Source organism: Dipodomys ordii, unplaced genomic scaffold (assembly GCF_000151885.1).
Source record: "Dipodomys ordii isolate 6190 unplaced genomic scaffold, Dord_2.0 Scaffold1, whole genome shotgun sequence".
NCBI lineage: Eukaryota > Metazoa > Chordata > Mammalia > Rodentia > Heteromyidae > Dipodomys > Dipodomys ordii.
The window spans coordinates 64,288,536-64,304,418 of record NW_012267217.1 but is presented as its reverse complement, the minus strand read 5'-3'; the positions used below and the strand labels follow the sequence as shown (position 1 = coordinate 64,304,418).

At 56.1% G+C, this 15,883-nt stretch overlaps 1 protein-coding gene across 1 annotated transcript in view; it reads right to left on the bottom strand.

The window, feature by feature from the left end:
• Positions 1-1,332: 1,332 nt before the first annotated feature.
• The window catches only part of Mroh2a (maestro heat-like repeat family member 2A), a 42,334-nt gene continuing 27,783 nt past the window's right edge, over positions 1,333-15,883 (bottom strand). The window contains exons 26-41 of the mRNA XM_013022981.1: positions 13,947-14,051; positions 12,849-12,972; positions 12,341-12,459; positions 11,534-11,686; positions 11,026-11,180; positions 9,340-9,499; positions 9,063-9,256; positions 8,667-8,804; positions 8,071-8,185; positions 5,470-5,619; positions 5,191-5,373; positions 4,218-4,373; positions 2,894-3,025; positions 2,241-2,343; positions 1,932-1,997; positions 1,333-1,527 (exon numbers count right to left, since the gene is read on the bottom strand). Coding sequence (XP_012878435.1) covers positions 1,394-1,527; positions 1,932-1,997; positions 2,241-2,343; positions 2,894-3,025; positions 4,218-4,373; positions 5,191-5,373; positions 5,470-5,619; positions 8,071-8,185; positions 8,667-8,804; positions 9,063-9,256; positions 9,340-9,499; positions 11,026-11,180; positions 11,534-11,686; positions 12,341-12,459; positions 12,849-12,972; positions 13,947-14,051 — 2,187 coding nt within the window. The 3' untranslated portion in view covers positions 1,333-1,393. The remainder of the gene's footprint in view (positions 1,528-1,931; positions 1,998-2,240; positions 2,344-2,893; positions 3,026-4,217; positions 4,374-5,190; positions 5,374-5,469; positions 5,620-8,070; positions 8,186-8,666; positions 8,805-9,062; positions 9,257-9,339; positions 9,500-11,025; positions 11,181-11,533; positions 11,687-12,340; positions 12,460-12,848; positions 12,973-13,946; positions 14,052-15,883) is intronic.

Sequence of the window (15,883 nt, the reverse complement as noted above, 5' to 3'; positions counted from 1 at the left end):
CCACCAGAGCTGGAGTACATGGATACTGTGGTCTGAGTCCCAAAAGTTCATGTATGGCAAGCTTAGTCTCCAGAACGGCAGTGTTGAAGGTAGTGTGAAGCCTGAAAAGCTGGCACCCACTGAGCTGTTTAGCCTGGAGAGCTCTGCTCTCCAGAGGGATTATGGGATTTCTCATGGGCGGGAATCCCGGGCTGGGGCCCCAGCCAGGGCTCTAGCTTCCTATTTCCTCCCATGAGTTCTCGCCCTGTAGTGAGAAGCGCTCACAGAGCCCCGTGCTGCATTTTCACAGCGGTGAGCTAACCCCACAGTGTACCCGGCTCCATGTAATTCTGTGCTGGTGACAAGATTGGTGGGTGGCGTGGCTCTCGTTTGAAGAGTTCCCTACGCTGGCCCTGCTTTTTCTCCCTTTCCCTGTCCCACCTCTTTGCAAAGACCTCACCCCCGGCTTCGTCTCCAGCCAGATCGCTGTCATGATGAGGCTGGGTATGCCGTCCTGGGGTCCTGGCTCTTTCCAGGTCCTTCCAGGACCCTTAGTGCTTCTCTGGTCAGTGTGGGTGCAATCCAGATCCAACCCCACTCTACGGATCCCCTCCCCTCTGTAGTTCATTCGGTTTTGTACTGCATAGAAGTTACACTTGACCTAATCAGAGCGCTTACCCCTTTACTGTTCTGACTGACTTTTTAGGGAAAACCAGGCTTAGGCGTCAGGGGTGCTTAGCTATCTTCAGCCCTGCTGCTTTCCCGAGCAGCCTAGGGAAGTCCTCGGGGGCTTGCTCCGCTCTGCTCCACCACAAGGGTGTCCTGGACACCCAGGTGTACACAGGTTTTGAGCGGCCAGTGCTCCAAGCTTCACTGGCGGCTACAACTTCATCACTGGGCAGAAAAACAACTTCACTATTTGTCTTAAAACCCGCCACTGTAGAGAGGGCTTGCTGTGGGTGCTCTGGGTTATTCAGAAGCTCCCTCTGTTGAAGCACCCCCACCCCCGACCGTTGGTGCTGCCTTCAGCGCCTCCATTGGGGTTGGAGGGCCGCTAGCTGGGCCGTTCTGTGAGGGCCTTGCTGTTGGGGCTGCTACCCTGCCCCTCCCCTGGCCATGGGTGGGGCGGCCCTGTGTGAGGATGCATAGGAGGGCGGGAGGAGGCCCAGGCCCTGTGGGCTAAGGGGAGAGCGAGGAAGCTGGGGCCTGTGAGGGCCAGGCTGCCCTTTGCCCCTTCATCTGGTTCTGGGGTGCTCTGCCCCTTGTGGTCAGCAGCCTGCACTCCATGTAGCAAAGGAAGTTTATTTCGGTGGGAGATAAGGAAAGAATAGTCGTTCTTTTCAAAAGGTTTTCCTACAAAAACGGGTTTGTGTCGCTGTGGGAGGACCTGCTGCTCCAGGACGCTGTTCCTGTCCTACGTTGGATCGCTCGGGACACTCGTGGGCGCAGCCACAAGCCCGCGCTGACTGCAGCTGTCCAGGACTTTGAGCGCCTCCAGGGCCGCCCTCCTCACCCCAGCGTCTGAGTCCAGCTGCAGCTCCTGGAGCGCTGAGGGCACAGAGGAGGGAAGCGGCCGGCCGGTCAGGACCACGCAGCCGCTGCCTGGGGTGGCGCGTGCTGACCCAGAGCCTACATGGGCAGCCAGGGGCTTCCAGGGCTTCAGTTACAACTGACAGGGACAGGAAGGTCATCCGTCGTATGTGCATACATACCTACATGCATACATGCACACACAGGACTGCAGGTCTATGTAGAAGCCACGCATCAAACAGCTGTCTTCCCAGAAAGTGCCCATCCTCCCCGGGTGCAGCATCTCCTGGCCTGGTTACCTTCCCCCTCTTCCTCAATGCCCCCAGCACAAGGCCACCCGTCCTTCCTGCAGAAAGGTCTCCCAAGCTCCGCCCAGGTCCTGTAAGCCATGGACCCAGCAGAGCGAAGCCTCAGCCACTTACCATTCCGCAGCACCTCAAAGTCCAGCTGCTTCAGGTAGGAGGTAGACATCTGCTTCATCATAATCCCTAAGGCAAAAACCAGAGACACTCATCGCACAGGTCAGAGGTCAGCGGGTGCACCCTTCTCCTAGGTCTGCGACAGGCTGGTTCAAGGATTTGGAGCCAAGGTTGGCAAGGAGGAGCCTGATTCAAGATCAGGTATGGTGTAGTAAGGGATGTGGCTCTGTCACCTCCCTCCCTCCCCATCCACTCCTGCGGTTGACCAGATGGCCTCTAAGATCCACCAAGTCAGGGAGGGCCTGAATGCACCTGCCAAGTTGCAAGCGGCAATTCTGATTCTTGAGAAGTTGTTTTCAGTATACGTCATTGTTTCCAGCAAGAAGCCATAGAGAATGGCAGGTTTTTTCTGAGTCTGGAAAAAGAAAGTGGTATATGCACAGCGTTGGAGGATGCAATCTGGGAGGTGGGCAGAGGCAATGCTGCCAGCTGTCTGAGGCCCCAGTGCCCTTCACCGACAGGGTCTTCCCAGAGAAGACAAGGACTCATGTCAGCATCACACAGCAAGGTGGGCAAGCTGGGCACGTTCAAGAGCATCATCGGATTCTAGAGGGGCAGTGACACTGGTCCTGAGCCTACGAGGCCCACCCAGTGAGTGCTAGCCGCACGCGGCCCCGAGCGCTGGCACCTGGCTGGTCCAAATTAAGCACAAGTGCTGCAGAAACGCAAAAGATCATGATCCTTTGTATGTGGCGGTAGTAATTTTATCATGTGCTGAAGTGATCATGATTTGGCCTCCTCGCTGTTTGGAAGGCGGCAACTTAACATCGGCACGTGGCTTGCAGTCTACCACTATTGGATGCCCCCCCTTCTCATGGCCCCTGGGATGGCTGGCCCCTGGGTAACGTGTTAACCGCCCCCCCCCCCGTCCCGGGATGGCTGAGCCCTCACCCAGGCTTCCTCACCAGGAAGGAGCACACTGTTGTCTGGAACACCGTCATCTCATCACTGTTGCTGGCGTTGCTTCGTGCTGAGGGATTCCCCAGGGACTTCCAGCCCCAGAAGTGCGCACACTGAAACATGGTGGCCATACAGGCCTGGAAGGACACAGACAGCAGGAGGAAGGGCGTCAGTGCTGGGGCCACTGCAGTTAGGCAGAGACAGCCCCAGAAAGGCCTCCACAGTTGGAGAGGAGCGGGCCCGGAGGCTGCTGGGAGGGCTGCCTGTTTCAAGATGGCTGCCCTGGGGGACAGGGACCAGCTCTGCCAGCATTCTTGTGCACCTCCTCATCCTTCTAAGTCCACTCTACCAGCCCTGCCTCTGCTCCTGGGGCTGCTGGAGAAAGGTGGGTGTGTCCCCCACAACATGAGCTGTGGGGCCTCACTGCTGCCCCGGGGCGGCCCTTCTGGGTGTGCCTCCAGCCCCTTCCTGAAGTGCACCCCACAGCCCCACCACTGACGGAGCAAGACAACGCTGTGGCTATAGACGGAGGCCAGTGGGAGCCACCAGGGAACCACCACGTGCTGACCTGTCACTCCTGAGAGCCCACCCCAGTGTGGGGAGTGCCCTTCACCCCTCACCCCTGCCAGAACCACATCCACCCCACCCCACCCCCAACACCCCCCATCCCAACTTCAGAGAGGTAGGGTGTAAGCATGTGTGGTCCCCAGAACCGGGACTGAGGCACCATTGAAAGACTGGAGTACGTATGTGGGGCCACTTCCATCCAAGGTTTATGGGAGGAGACTGAACACCCCAAGCCCAGCCACCTCCCCGCTAGCCAGCCCTACTCGCGAAGGAGAAGCCAGGCGCTGTGGTCACGGGCCAGGTGGAGGCAAGGAGCCTCGGGGAGGACGGCAGATCCCACGAGATCATCTCCCAGCCAGCATTTGCTCTCCAGGGCCCTAGGCCCCACCCACCCACAGCAAGGGGGGCTGAGCCGAGGCTCCACTCCCAGCAGCCCCGGCTGGACCTGCCCACAGGGAGGGGGAAAGTGGCCAGACAAAGTCCTGCAGTATTAGTCTGCAAGGTATAGAATCGTCTGGAAGGAAGGAGGACTGGGCAGAGAATGGCTGTAGGCAATCACTGGAGCAAAAGGAAACCACATTTATTTCTGCACAGAGCTGAGATTGCTTAATAAGCTGCTTTGGGAGTCACCTAAATGGCCCCTATGTTCCCAGCTTGCATGTGAGCTGGGACAAGCTGGTGGCCACTGGGCACCCAGGAAAGACTAATGAGGACCCTCAGGACTGGTTGTTTGTGGGGACAGAGGACCAGGGTGTGTCTTACTTGGGCTGTGCTGGAGCAGGGGTCCTGGCAGTGTAGCATGAGGGCGATCCAGGCTTTCTTTACTTCGCCTTTGAAGAAATGCTTCTTGGAAATCCCAACCACCTTTGCGAGCTTCCCAAAGAGGGTGAATGCCTTTAGCCTCAGCAGCTCGCTCTCCTGTGGCCAGAGTGTAGACAGGCTGACATTCCAGAAGCGGAGGTCCTGCACAGCCTCCCGGCATTCCTCACAGACCACTGTCAGTGCTGTGGGCCCTGCTCAGCCTCCTGGATCATTCCACGGGGGTAGAATCTCCCTCCACACGACTCATATGACACTGGGGAGACTAAGCGTGACTGGGCTTTGGGGCCCTCCCCTCCCTGCAGAGGAGCTGGTGTTGACTCTGAACACATCCTAGCACCTACCCAGGCCCAGACGCCACAGGGACCCCAGGGGTACACACTGGCTCAGAGAGCACTTCCTGCCTAGCAGGCCTGAGCTCAGGAGTACTCAGATCCAACAGCACTGATTATCTGTAACTTAGCACAAGACAGAGTTTAAGAGATCTCGTGACCGCCAAGGCACACCTGAACCAGGTGCGACCACCAACCACCACAACCCCAGCTCATTCTACAATACAACAGCCCAATTCTTTTCTTGAGCTGCTGGGCGCTGCCCCCCTCACGCACTGAGCAAGCTGAGCACTGTGGTTGGAATGTGACCCCTAAGAGTTAGGAAAGAGTGCTAGACACTTCTCCCCCCAGCCACCCGCTGATGGCACTGCAGGGGGAAGGCCCTGGAGGTAATGAAGATCCGTGGCTTTATAAGAAGAGACTCAATCTGGCACCACATGAGGCAACATTGAGACCCTCACCAGCCTTCAGATCTGTGAGCTACGCCAGCCTCCATGCTTTGTAGACTTCCAAGTCTCGGGTGTTTTGTTATAGCATCAGAAACCCCCACTTAGGACGCCGAGGAAGGCTTCCTCTGCACTCACATTGTCAAAGAAACCCCGGCACTGCTCACAGACGGCTTCAAATGAAGACCCCATGTCGCCCTCTCGGAGCTCGGCCAGAATCTTGGTCAGGGCCTCCATGCTCTCGGCGGCCACACAGCTGCTCGGGGCCCTCCGCAGGGAGCCCAGGCACTTCTCCAGCAAGACCTTGCGGTGCTGCTTCACCTGCAGGGGCCCCGGCAGCTCAGCCCCCGCCTTGCTCACTTGCTAACCCATGGGGGCCTCAGCCCCCCAGGAAATGGGCCAGGGCTGACTCGGTACCTTCTTGGGGGCCCCAAGGGCCATGTTGCCCAGAGCTCGCAGAGACAGCACCTGCAGGGCCTCGTCCTCCTCCTGGTCCACGCCCTGCCCCAGCGTCAGCACCGCAGACTTCAGCAGTTTCTCCCGGTGCAGAACTGAATCGCTCATCAACTAGAAGAGGGAGCATGTTTACAATTACCCCCAACGGAGGCCCACCTCTCAGCAATGAAGTGGACAGGGGGTCAGGGGCAGAGATGATGAGCAAAACGGTGGCTCTGAGCAGGAGAAGAGAGGGCCCAGTGCCTCGGCCTCCTCCTCTAGAACCCGAAGGACCAAACCATACCTGCCTCGTGATTGTTATATACCACCAGTAAGGAAAATGCGAGATTGTTGTTGCCTGCACAAAGATACATACTCACTTGTCCTCTGGGGTTTGTTGACATTAGTATATGGAGCAAGAGCCTCATCCACCCATGTCTGAAGAAAAGTGCACAAGAGGGGCTGGGGAGGTGGCTCAGTGGAAAGGTGCTCGCCTAGCATGCATGAAGCCCCGGGTTCGATTCCTCAGCACCACATACACAGAAAAAGCTGGAAGTGGCGCTGTGGCTCAAGTGGTAGAGCGCTAGCCTTGAGAACAGAGAGGCACAGAGTGCCATGGATTTCAGAGCATCATCTCACCCGGGCACACAGAGTTGCCAAGACTGCAGGGTGACAGAGACCTGCGGGATGTACGCGTGCGCGCGCGCGCACACACACACACACACGAATGCCCAAGTGTGCTTTAAAGTAGAGAACACCAAGTAGGTGGCTCCAGAGGCAAGAGCACCGAGCTAACCGAGCGGCCAGCCCCAGCCCAGCGCCCGAAGCCCTCTGGGCACGGCGGCTCTGCCTTCCCAGGTGCTGTCTCCGCCTTGCTTCTCATCCTGCTAGCCTTCACGCCAGCCTCCACCTGAGCCTCTCTGTCCCCGTAGCACCTCCTGAGCACCTATGAAGGCCCAGGTAGACTGGCGGGAAGCAACCACGCCCCATTTTACATGCTCCTTGGGACCAAGTCCTAACTTCTCAGCATGAATTTTAAGTGTATAAAAAGGCTCATTAAGCTGGGCACTGGTGGCTCACACCTATAATCCTGACTACTCTGGAGGCTGAAATCTGAGGATTGCAGTTTGAAGCCAGCCTGGGCAGGAAAGTACATAAGAATCCTAATTCCAATTAATGAGAAAAAAGCCAGATGTTGAGCTGTGACTCAAGTGGTAGAGTGTTGGACTTCAATAAGAAGTTCAGGAACTGCACCCAGTCCCTGAGTTCAAGCATCAGAACTGGTAAAATGAGTAAAATGAAATTCTCATCAAATTGAAGCCTTAAAGGAATTTCTTTCTTTCTTTTTTTTTTTTTTTTTGGATCCAGTCGTGGGGCCTGAACGCTGGGCCTGGGCGCTGTCCCTCAGCTCTTCAGCTCAAGGCTAGCGCTCTACCACTTGAGCCACAGCACCACTTCCGGCTTTTTTCTTTTTGTTTATGTGGTGCTAAGGAATCGAACCCAGGGCCTCATGCATGCGAGGCAAGCATTCTACCACTGAGCCACCTTCCCAGCCCCCAAGGAATTTATTTCTTAAAAGCTGAAACTAATGTTTGAAAAGCAATAGTCAGTGAGCCACTAGTGAGAGCTTACTGAGCACCTTCGCTTACTCATTAGCTTATCTTGTTCTATCCAATCTACTGTGGAGGTTGGGCCACTCTGGTTTCAGCAGGGAGAAGTTAAAGGTAGAGATGTTGAGGAACTCAGAGCTGCCCAGCTGTGGTGTGAGAAACAAGTCTCCCCTCCCCCAGGCCAGAGCCTGGCCAGTCATTGGGCCATTCTAACTGCTGGCCACTTACGAGTGTAAATCTCGCCTTGCTGTTGTTGTGGGGGTGTACACGGAGATGGAGGGGACCATGACCATGGCTCCTGGTTGGTCGTGCAGAGGCCAGGAGCTTTTGTACATTGCAAAGCTAAGATTTATTCTCATGTTTGTAAGTGGTGGAGGAAAATAATCTAAAGAGAGACATGTGGAAACAGACGTTTAAGCATCTGTCCACCAAGGAAGTGTCCCCCAGCCATGCCTGCTGGCTTTCAAACGGTTGTGTGGCTGTGTCTCCTAAATAAATACTGACAACTGTTTATGGACAGTGAGACCCCTTCACAGAAAACGCTGGATTCCACACAGCAGCACAGTTACACTCCTCCGCTCTCCTGAGGACTGTAGCGATGCTAGAATAGCTGGGCCAAGTGGCCGCCTTCCTGGCCGGCAAGGTCTCCACCTTGCGGAGCCCTCCTGAAGAGCCTGCCCTGCCGGAGCGCAGTGCCTCCTCGGGGTCTCTGGGCAGCCCCACTCACATTAGCATAACTCCGGTTGCTTCACCTCTGGGCTGGGCTGCCTCAGCCGCGATTTCCCCTGTAGCGCCCGGCTGTACTAAGTCAGGCAGTGAGTGAATGAAAGCAGGAAGGTGTCTGTACTCACAGAAGGACCGGCCTGCCTTCCACACTCACATGTCCCTTAGAGTCTGGATGCCTCCCTTAGAGATGGGTCCAGGGGACACCCTCCCCCCTCCATCCACCCCCCACCGGGTCCGGGCACCTCACTTCTACACAGACCGCGGTGCTGCTCACGCGGCAGCTCAGGATTTCAGAACCCAGGCCCCCGAGCACCAGCTCCGACAGCCTCCGCTTGTGGACCTCCATGTTCTGTATGCACAGCCTGCGAAGGGGAGAAGGGGTGGCCCAGGGTCAGCGGGGTCACCCCAGCTCCAGTCTGCTGCTCGGGGGTCTGCTGCCAGCTTGCGGGATGACCATGAGATCTCGAAACATCTCTGGGCCTCTTCCTCATCCCCAGGAACCTCGGTGGGAGTTGTCAGTGAAATACTTTCCATTTCTTGGGGACCAGAACTGAGGATTGAGCTACGACAGGGACCCAGTGAGTCACAGCCGCCGATCCTGCCTGGCTCGGCTGTGTGGCCCTGGCTGGCCTCTCCTCTCTGGCCTCCTATCTCCTGCTCTGGAGCAGGAGAGACGGAATCAAAGGTGCCTGCTGTCCTGCACAGCACTGCCATCCCAGAGTGCAGGGACCCCAGAACTGAGGGATTTGGCTGGGGTGCTCACAGGGGCTTCCGTGACCGGGACATGCCTCTACGCATGCCCTCTGCCCTGTGCCCTCTGCCCTCATCAGAGCCGGGCCCCACCTGGCCAGCAGGCTCACTCCCTCCAGGAAGGTCCCTTCATTCTCCAGCAAGGTCCACACAGACTGCTCTTCCAAGGCCTTGGCCAGGAGCTTGCTGTTGACATTCTTGAACAGAAGCTTCATGCACTTGATGGTGACCCTGGAAAGAAGTGGTGTGTGTGAGGCGGCTGCCACCTGCTGGGCCTCCCGTGAAAGGCAATGGGTCTGCCAACTGAAAAACCACACCACCTGGACACACATGAAGGAGAGGGGATGACTGAAATGAGTCTCCCACCAGCCCCCAGAGGGGGAGGTGACCCAGGGGCCGCAGCAGCTTCCAAAGGACCCAGTGAGAACGGCCTGAGCCGCTGCTGGCCACGCCACAGCCCGCTCCCGCCTGCCCGCCTGCCCCGTGCACCTCTGCATGCTCATCTCCTCGGGCAGGGCCCCCGTGTGGACCAGTCTCCAGGTCTTCAGGACCGGCGAGGCGGCCTCAGGCCTGTGGCTGCTGCCCAGATGCAGCACGAAGGTGTAGATGAGGTCGGGGAGCAGTTCTGCGAACTTGTCATCCTTGTCCATCTTCTCCATGAGCAGATAGATGGCACACTGGGTCTGCAGGGAGAAGGGCCGCAGGGGCATCAAAGGGCCCGGCCCCCAGACCCTTGAGGAGCCAGGGGCTTGCCCCTGCAACCCACCATCAGAGGGTCCACTGCAGCCAGGCGCCAGATGTCAGCCTTCGAGGTGGCTTTCACCTTGGGGGCGAACCGCGACTGCAGCCGGTCCAGCAGGCCGTGGAGCATGGTCCTTGCGAAGGGCGCGTTCTCCGCCACCGCCAGCCACACCTGCCTCAGATGGCTAGCCAAAGACAGGCACAAGGACGGTGGCCTCGTGCCGGTCCGGCCACAGGCCCCAGTGAGCGGCCCTCATGCTAGCCCCCGACTGAATTCTGAGAGCTGCATCTCAGAAGGTGACGTGCATGAGCCACTGCCGATCACAGACTCAGGACCAGATCCCTGCCTCTGGGCCCAGCTGCCATTGCAAAACCTCTGCTCTCCCGCAGAGGCCCTGGGTAGGTGGTCTCCAGGTCCCCACCCAGCCCACACTGGATGACATCCAACTGCCTCGGGGCATCTGAGGCCACACACTGATGCTCTTTCAGCTAATCTTCCTGGCACACTTTTCAAGAAGGGTATTTCTCTCTCCATATGCCACAAGAGGCGCACTATGCCTTGCCGAGATCTGTCCCCTGCAATGGCCCTCCTGATCCTCAACCCAAGCCCAGGGCTCTGCTGAGAGGAGAATGCCCTAGGGTGGAGACTCGCCAAGCCAGTTTCACAGCTCCAGAGTCTGGTAGCTTTTAAAGGGCTACAGCTTCAACGCTGGCACCAGCAAACTGCCCACCTGAATCCACAGACTAAGTTAGGGGTGGGGAATGGTGACCTCAGGGGAATGGTCGAATGAGTGAAGAAAGCAGAAACCTCACCCCCACAACAGCAAGACACTCTACCAGCAGCCCCGTGAGTCTGGGGGGAGGCCCTTGGGTCTAGAATGCAGACAGATGACACTTCAGTTGTCTTGTGACCCTGACCGGAAGACCAGATTAAGTCCCATCCAGGCTTCTGACCCACAAAAACTGTTAGCTAAGACGTGAGAGTCCTTCAAAGCAACTAAGTTGGTAACTTTTGTTACACAGTGATCGCTAACCAATACAGCTTTTGCTGAACTAAATGAAAGCCAGTGTGATGTGGCTGAGAAGGGCAGCAGGAGCTGGCAGTACACGGCTGGGAATGTACCTACTGCACACGGACCCCCCTCACCCCAGATTGCTCCTAAGGCCGTATCCCTTGGTAACTCACCAGCCAATTGCCAGCCCCTCACCTGGACTCTTAGTGGGGCTCCCTGTGAGAAGCAGCTCCCCAAACCCACTCCCCACATTTGGGGACCTCCTGCCCACACAGAGGAGCTTGGTGCTCTCTGTAGAGGCAGAGCAAGAAAGGGCGGGATGGTGGTACCCATGACTAGAGACTGGGCCATCACATCTCCTGGGGCATAAGACAAGTCACTTCCACCCTCTGGTGGGACAGGCTGTAGTATCTCCAAAGCTTGTCTGAGATACTGTGGTTTAAGCACCCAGGGCTCTGTTCCCCACAGGGAAGAAAAGGGAAGGTACTGGACTCCCAGGGAGTTGACACAGAGTGGGTAACCAAGACAGGAGAGGGGCAGGATGCAGATTCAGTACAGTGATGGGCTCGGAATCAGTGATTCACCCAGGGAAGGCACCTCCAGTACAAGACACAGGGCTGGGTTCTGCCCCATCTCCAGGTGGGGACAAGGGACGGCCCAGCCTGCCCAGGCCTGCCTGCCGCCCGCAGGACACCCACCTCTCCATGGGCAGGGGCTGCCTCAGGAGCGAGGTGAGGACGGTCTCCCGGTGGTGGAATGCCAGCAGGAGGATGCCTTCGATGAGGAGCTGCCGCACCTCCACATGGTCCACCACCGGCAAGTGGACCAGGATGGCTCCTAGGACCTCGGCCACCTGGGAGGGCGGCAGGGGTCACTGGGGCACTCCTGTGGGACATACCTCATCCAGGGAGGACAGTGGGCAAGTTAAATGGCCAGTATGCTGCCCAGCACACGTTGTTGGTCTCCTCCTCGGAGTCATATATTGGGTCTCTGGCGTGGGGGAGGGTGGGCCTCTGCTCTCTATCCTCTTACTGACCAGGTCACAATTGGGCAGATTGCTTTCTCCTTCTAGAACTCTAGTCCTTCCTCCTCATTAGCAAACATGGCTTGAGGGAAGGTGGTCTCGGCGAGTACCGCAGGAGCGGGAGTTGGGGTACACCTGTCTGCCCCAGCCCACCTCTGCGACCCCCTGCTGGGCTCTGCCACCTTGTCCTCCAGCTCCTTGACGCGCATCTGAAGGAGGACGCCTATCCAGGTGACAGCGGCCTTGTCGTGCTGCAGGTCCATGGCGCCAATGTTCTCGCAGAGCTTCTGGATGAGTGCGACCACCTCGTCGCAGTTCAACTCCACGCAGAATACCTGGGGCCAGAGCAAAGCCAAGTCCCGGGCCCTCCTCTGACTCCTCCGCTTCCTCCCCATCTCATGGCTCTACCTGGGACGGATCCCGAGGTGGCCCTGATACTGGGGCCATGGCCCCGCGGGGCTCCCCGTCCAGCCTCCACCCACTGTCCCGATCCTGGCTCTGCTCAGACATTCGTCCTCTGTGACAAAGATTCAGCCCGCTTCCCCAGCTCCTCTCCGTCCTCATGCCTGCCGCCCCTGCTGGGCTCACTCCCTGTCCTCACTCTGCAGCCCATGGCCTGCCTGTCCCGAGCCCCGGCGCCCTCTCACTTGTCTTTTGCCTCTGCCCCCGAGGCTGAAGGAACCTGGTGGCACCTGCTAAGTCCTGACTGGGCACGCCTACGCTTCAGTGCACCTTCCACACACCCACGTGCCAAAGCCCCTGTGCAGGGCTGTCTGGATCCATGGGCCAGGGTGCCACGGAGTGCTTGGCACCTCCGTCTGTGCCAGCCACTGGGGACCTGACCAGGTATGGGCCATTTCAGTGCACAGACCTTGGGGATCGCAAAGGCTGGGACCTCCCCAAAGGAGAATGTGAGATGTCCAGCCAAGAAGGGCCCTGACCCCAAGAGATGGCTCAGACATGTCCTCCCGAGACCAGTCGATCATCACCTTGGCGATTCTGGAGGAGGCACAGAAAATTGTCTCTGTGTCTGTGCCCCAGAGGTCCTCCTTGCATTTCTCCAGCTCCCTCTCCTTGGAAGCGCCCCATAAGGAGCAGGTCTGGCTTACTGTTGGAGACACAATTTTGAACATGATCAGCTCTGCCCACAGCTCAGCTGGGGGAGCAACGCTCCCTCAGGCTCAGCTCTGGCCAGTTCTTGATGTCTGTGAGTTGACTTTATCTAGCATGTGTCCACAAAAATCAACCAGAAGCCATGAGTCTCTCCTGCTGTGAACTTCCATAGCCTTTCGTTGAGCTCTCCTGCTTGCTGTTCTGTCTCTATCTCTGTCTCTGTCTCTCTCTTGTCACTTGCTCACTCTGTCTGTCTGTCTGTCTGCCTCTCTGCCAACCCCTCTTTTGTGCCCTCGCCTGCCCACACAAGCAGGCCACTCTCACGTGCAGCAGCTGGTCCACACTGCCCCCCGGTGCCAGTCCCTCACAGCCCGTCTCCCATACCGTGAAGCTCCAGCAGGCTGGACAGGACATTGCTGGAGGTGATGCGGGTTCTTTTGTGGGTGTCACAGGTGTACGGGGCGATGAGTCCAACAAGCATGCCAAACTGTCCCAGCTTCAGGGGGATCTGAGGGACAGGAGACCCCAGAGCTGACCCCCCATCCTCATCCTCACAGGGGCAGCAAGGGAAAATGAGCTCTGCTGTGAAAACACTTCTCGGGGTCACAGAGGTTGCTGCCTCCCACCCAGGCACCAGCCTCCCCCCACCCCACGTTTGGTCCCATGGAGGCCAATCTGCCAGGATTGGAGGGGTCCTGCCTACGGGGTCCCTGCTGTAAGCTCAGGTCTTGTTTCTATGTCCAGAAAACTGCCTCATCTCTGTAACTGAGGCCTGGGCTCCAGCACTAGCTGAGCGGCCTGGTCACCTCTCAGTGTCTCGTGCTGCCTGTCTGTGGAGTGGAGTCAGTAACAGCGTGCCTCTGTCAGGGAGACGGAGCATACAGGCAGCACATTCGCCTCGGCACGTGGCCTCCGGCATCCCTTAGTGTCCGTCCTGGCTCGCTTGGCGCTTGGCCGGCCTTCCGCCCACCCGCATTCAGGTCCTCCAGGGTCTTACTGCACCACCCTTGAACGCCGAGGCCACCCCGCACCCCACCCCCACGATGCCATTGGCCTCCAGTGCACAGCCATCCCTGAAGTCAAAGCACTGGGAATACACCCAACAAATGCAGGAAAGGAGACTTCCGGAGCCATCAGCCGGTGAATCAAGAAAAACATGTCTATGGTACTTTGACATGTAAAATGAGTGACTTTGTAGTGATCCAGTATCTCATTCTAAACAAATGCCTTCTTTCCCATGTGGTATGCATAGTTGTGTGGCCTGGGTTTTTTGTTGTTTTGTGTTTTCAGAGGTCTTCCACCTCTACAGGAGCCTCCTACCCCACAAAACCTGATCTACATCGACTCTCTAGCCTGTCCTCTTCCCCGGCCCTGCCTTGCTCAAGACAGCCTCTTCCTAAGGGACTCTTCAGGGCAGGGTTTGATCTGAGAAGTATTCCTCTCACATCTGCAGGAGGCTGGGGCTGGGTGGACCGGACTCACACAGACGCCGATAGTTTGGACATAGATCTGCATGAGGTGGAGATGGAGGTGCATGGCCTTCTCCCGCTCCCATTCTTTCTCCGACAAGATCCACTTCTCCAAGAGCTGTGTGCAGAGCCCAGAACACAGGAGCAGGCATTAAAATAAGCCCTGGGCAGTTTCTGCCTCTTGGTCCCTCCCACTCAGTTTGCCCTCCAATGCCACTGCACCAAAATGCTTCCGGCCTTCTTCCCAGGCCTCCCAGGAGAGAGATGAGGCCATGGGTAGAGAAAGAGGAACTAAAGCCACCTCACCAGAATGGTGCTGGGCTTGGCTCCAAATATGTGTCAGGAACCCCATCCACCCTGCCCTTTGATGGTCCAGGAGTTGGGGGTGAGGGGAGGCACTCTAATAATATCCAAGTTCACTTCGGAACAAGGAACATCACGGTTATGGTTTGGGTATTAAATGGTCCCCAGAGGCCCTGTGGTGAAGGCTTGATTGACAGCCCGTGCCACTGTCAGGAGGCAGAGGAACCTTAGGAGGTGTGGCTTAGTAGAAGGAAGTGAGTAATTGAGGATGTGCTCTTGATGGGACTGGCTTCTCCTCTCCCCCCTCCCACTACTTTCCAGTAGCCAGGACGTGAAACAGATCCCCCTGCCAGGAATTCCTGCCACGAAGCTCTGCCTTGTCACACAGAAAGCAATGGAGCCAGTCAACCACAGAATGAACTATCTGAAGCCATGGGCCAAAATGAACCATTCTTTCTTTTAGGTAGATTCTCTCAGATACTTTGCCAGAACATCTGAAACCCGGGTAACACACTACTATGGATCAAGACACACCATGCCATCACAACGGAGGACCAATTAACAAAGAAAACACAACAAACTCAGGGTGTGGTGGCTCACATCTGTAGTCCCAGCTACTTAGAAGACAGAGGTCAGGAGAGCTGTGGTTTAAGGCCAACAGAAAAAAGAATGTTAGTAAGATCCCATCTCAATCAATCATCTGGGTTTGGTGCAACTCCTCTATTAAGTCCCAGCTCTACTGATGAGTAGAAGGATCAGTCTAAGTTTGGTCCGGGACAAAGCCACAAGACCCTACCTGAAAAATAACTAAAGAAAGAAAGGACTCAAGGGTAACTCAAATGGTGAAGTGTCTGCCTAGAAAACTCAAGGCGCTGAGTTGAAGCCCCAGTACCAACAAAAGAAAAAAAAAGGCCATATAGAAATCCTATATGTGTATGCACTCAACAACATAACAAAAGAATACACAAAATAAAAAATTAGAGAACTTGAAAAAGAAATATACAAACCCATAGTCAGAGACTTCAGTATCTCTTTTTCAATAAGTGATAGAACAAGAAGACAGATAATCAGAAAGTATAGAGAAAACTTGAAGTAAAATTACCAATCAACTTCATTTAAATGAGATTTAGAAGCATTCTACCTCAAACTTCTGAATAAGTACACATAGAATATTTACCAAGATAGATCACATCTGGGCAACAAACACAGTCACAATCCATTAAAAAGGATCTAAAGCATATCAAATATGTCCTCAGAAAACAAAGCTTTATAAAATACATTAGGAATCCTAAACAGAAAGACTGCTGGGAAAAAAAACTCCCCAGATAGTCCTAGAAATTTCTAAATATGAGGGAAGTTAAAATGCACTTTGAACTAAAATTAAATTAGAACACAACCAATAAGAATTTATAAAATGCGGGGCTGGGAAGGTGGCTCAGTGGTAGAGTGCTTGCCTTGCATGCATGAGGCCCTGGGTTCGATTCTTCAGCACCACATAAGCAAAAAGAAAAAAGCCAGAAGTGGTGCTGTGGCTCAAGTGGTAGAGCGCTAGCCTTGAGCTGAAGAGCTGAGGGACAGCACTCAAGCCCAGAGTCAGGCCCCACAACTGGACCCAAAAAAAAAGAATTTATAAAATGCTGAAAACAT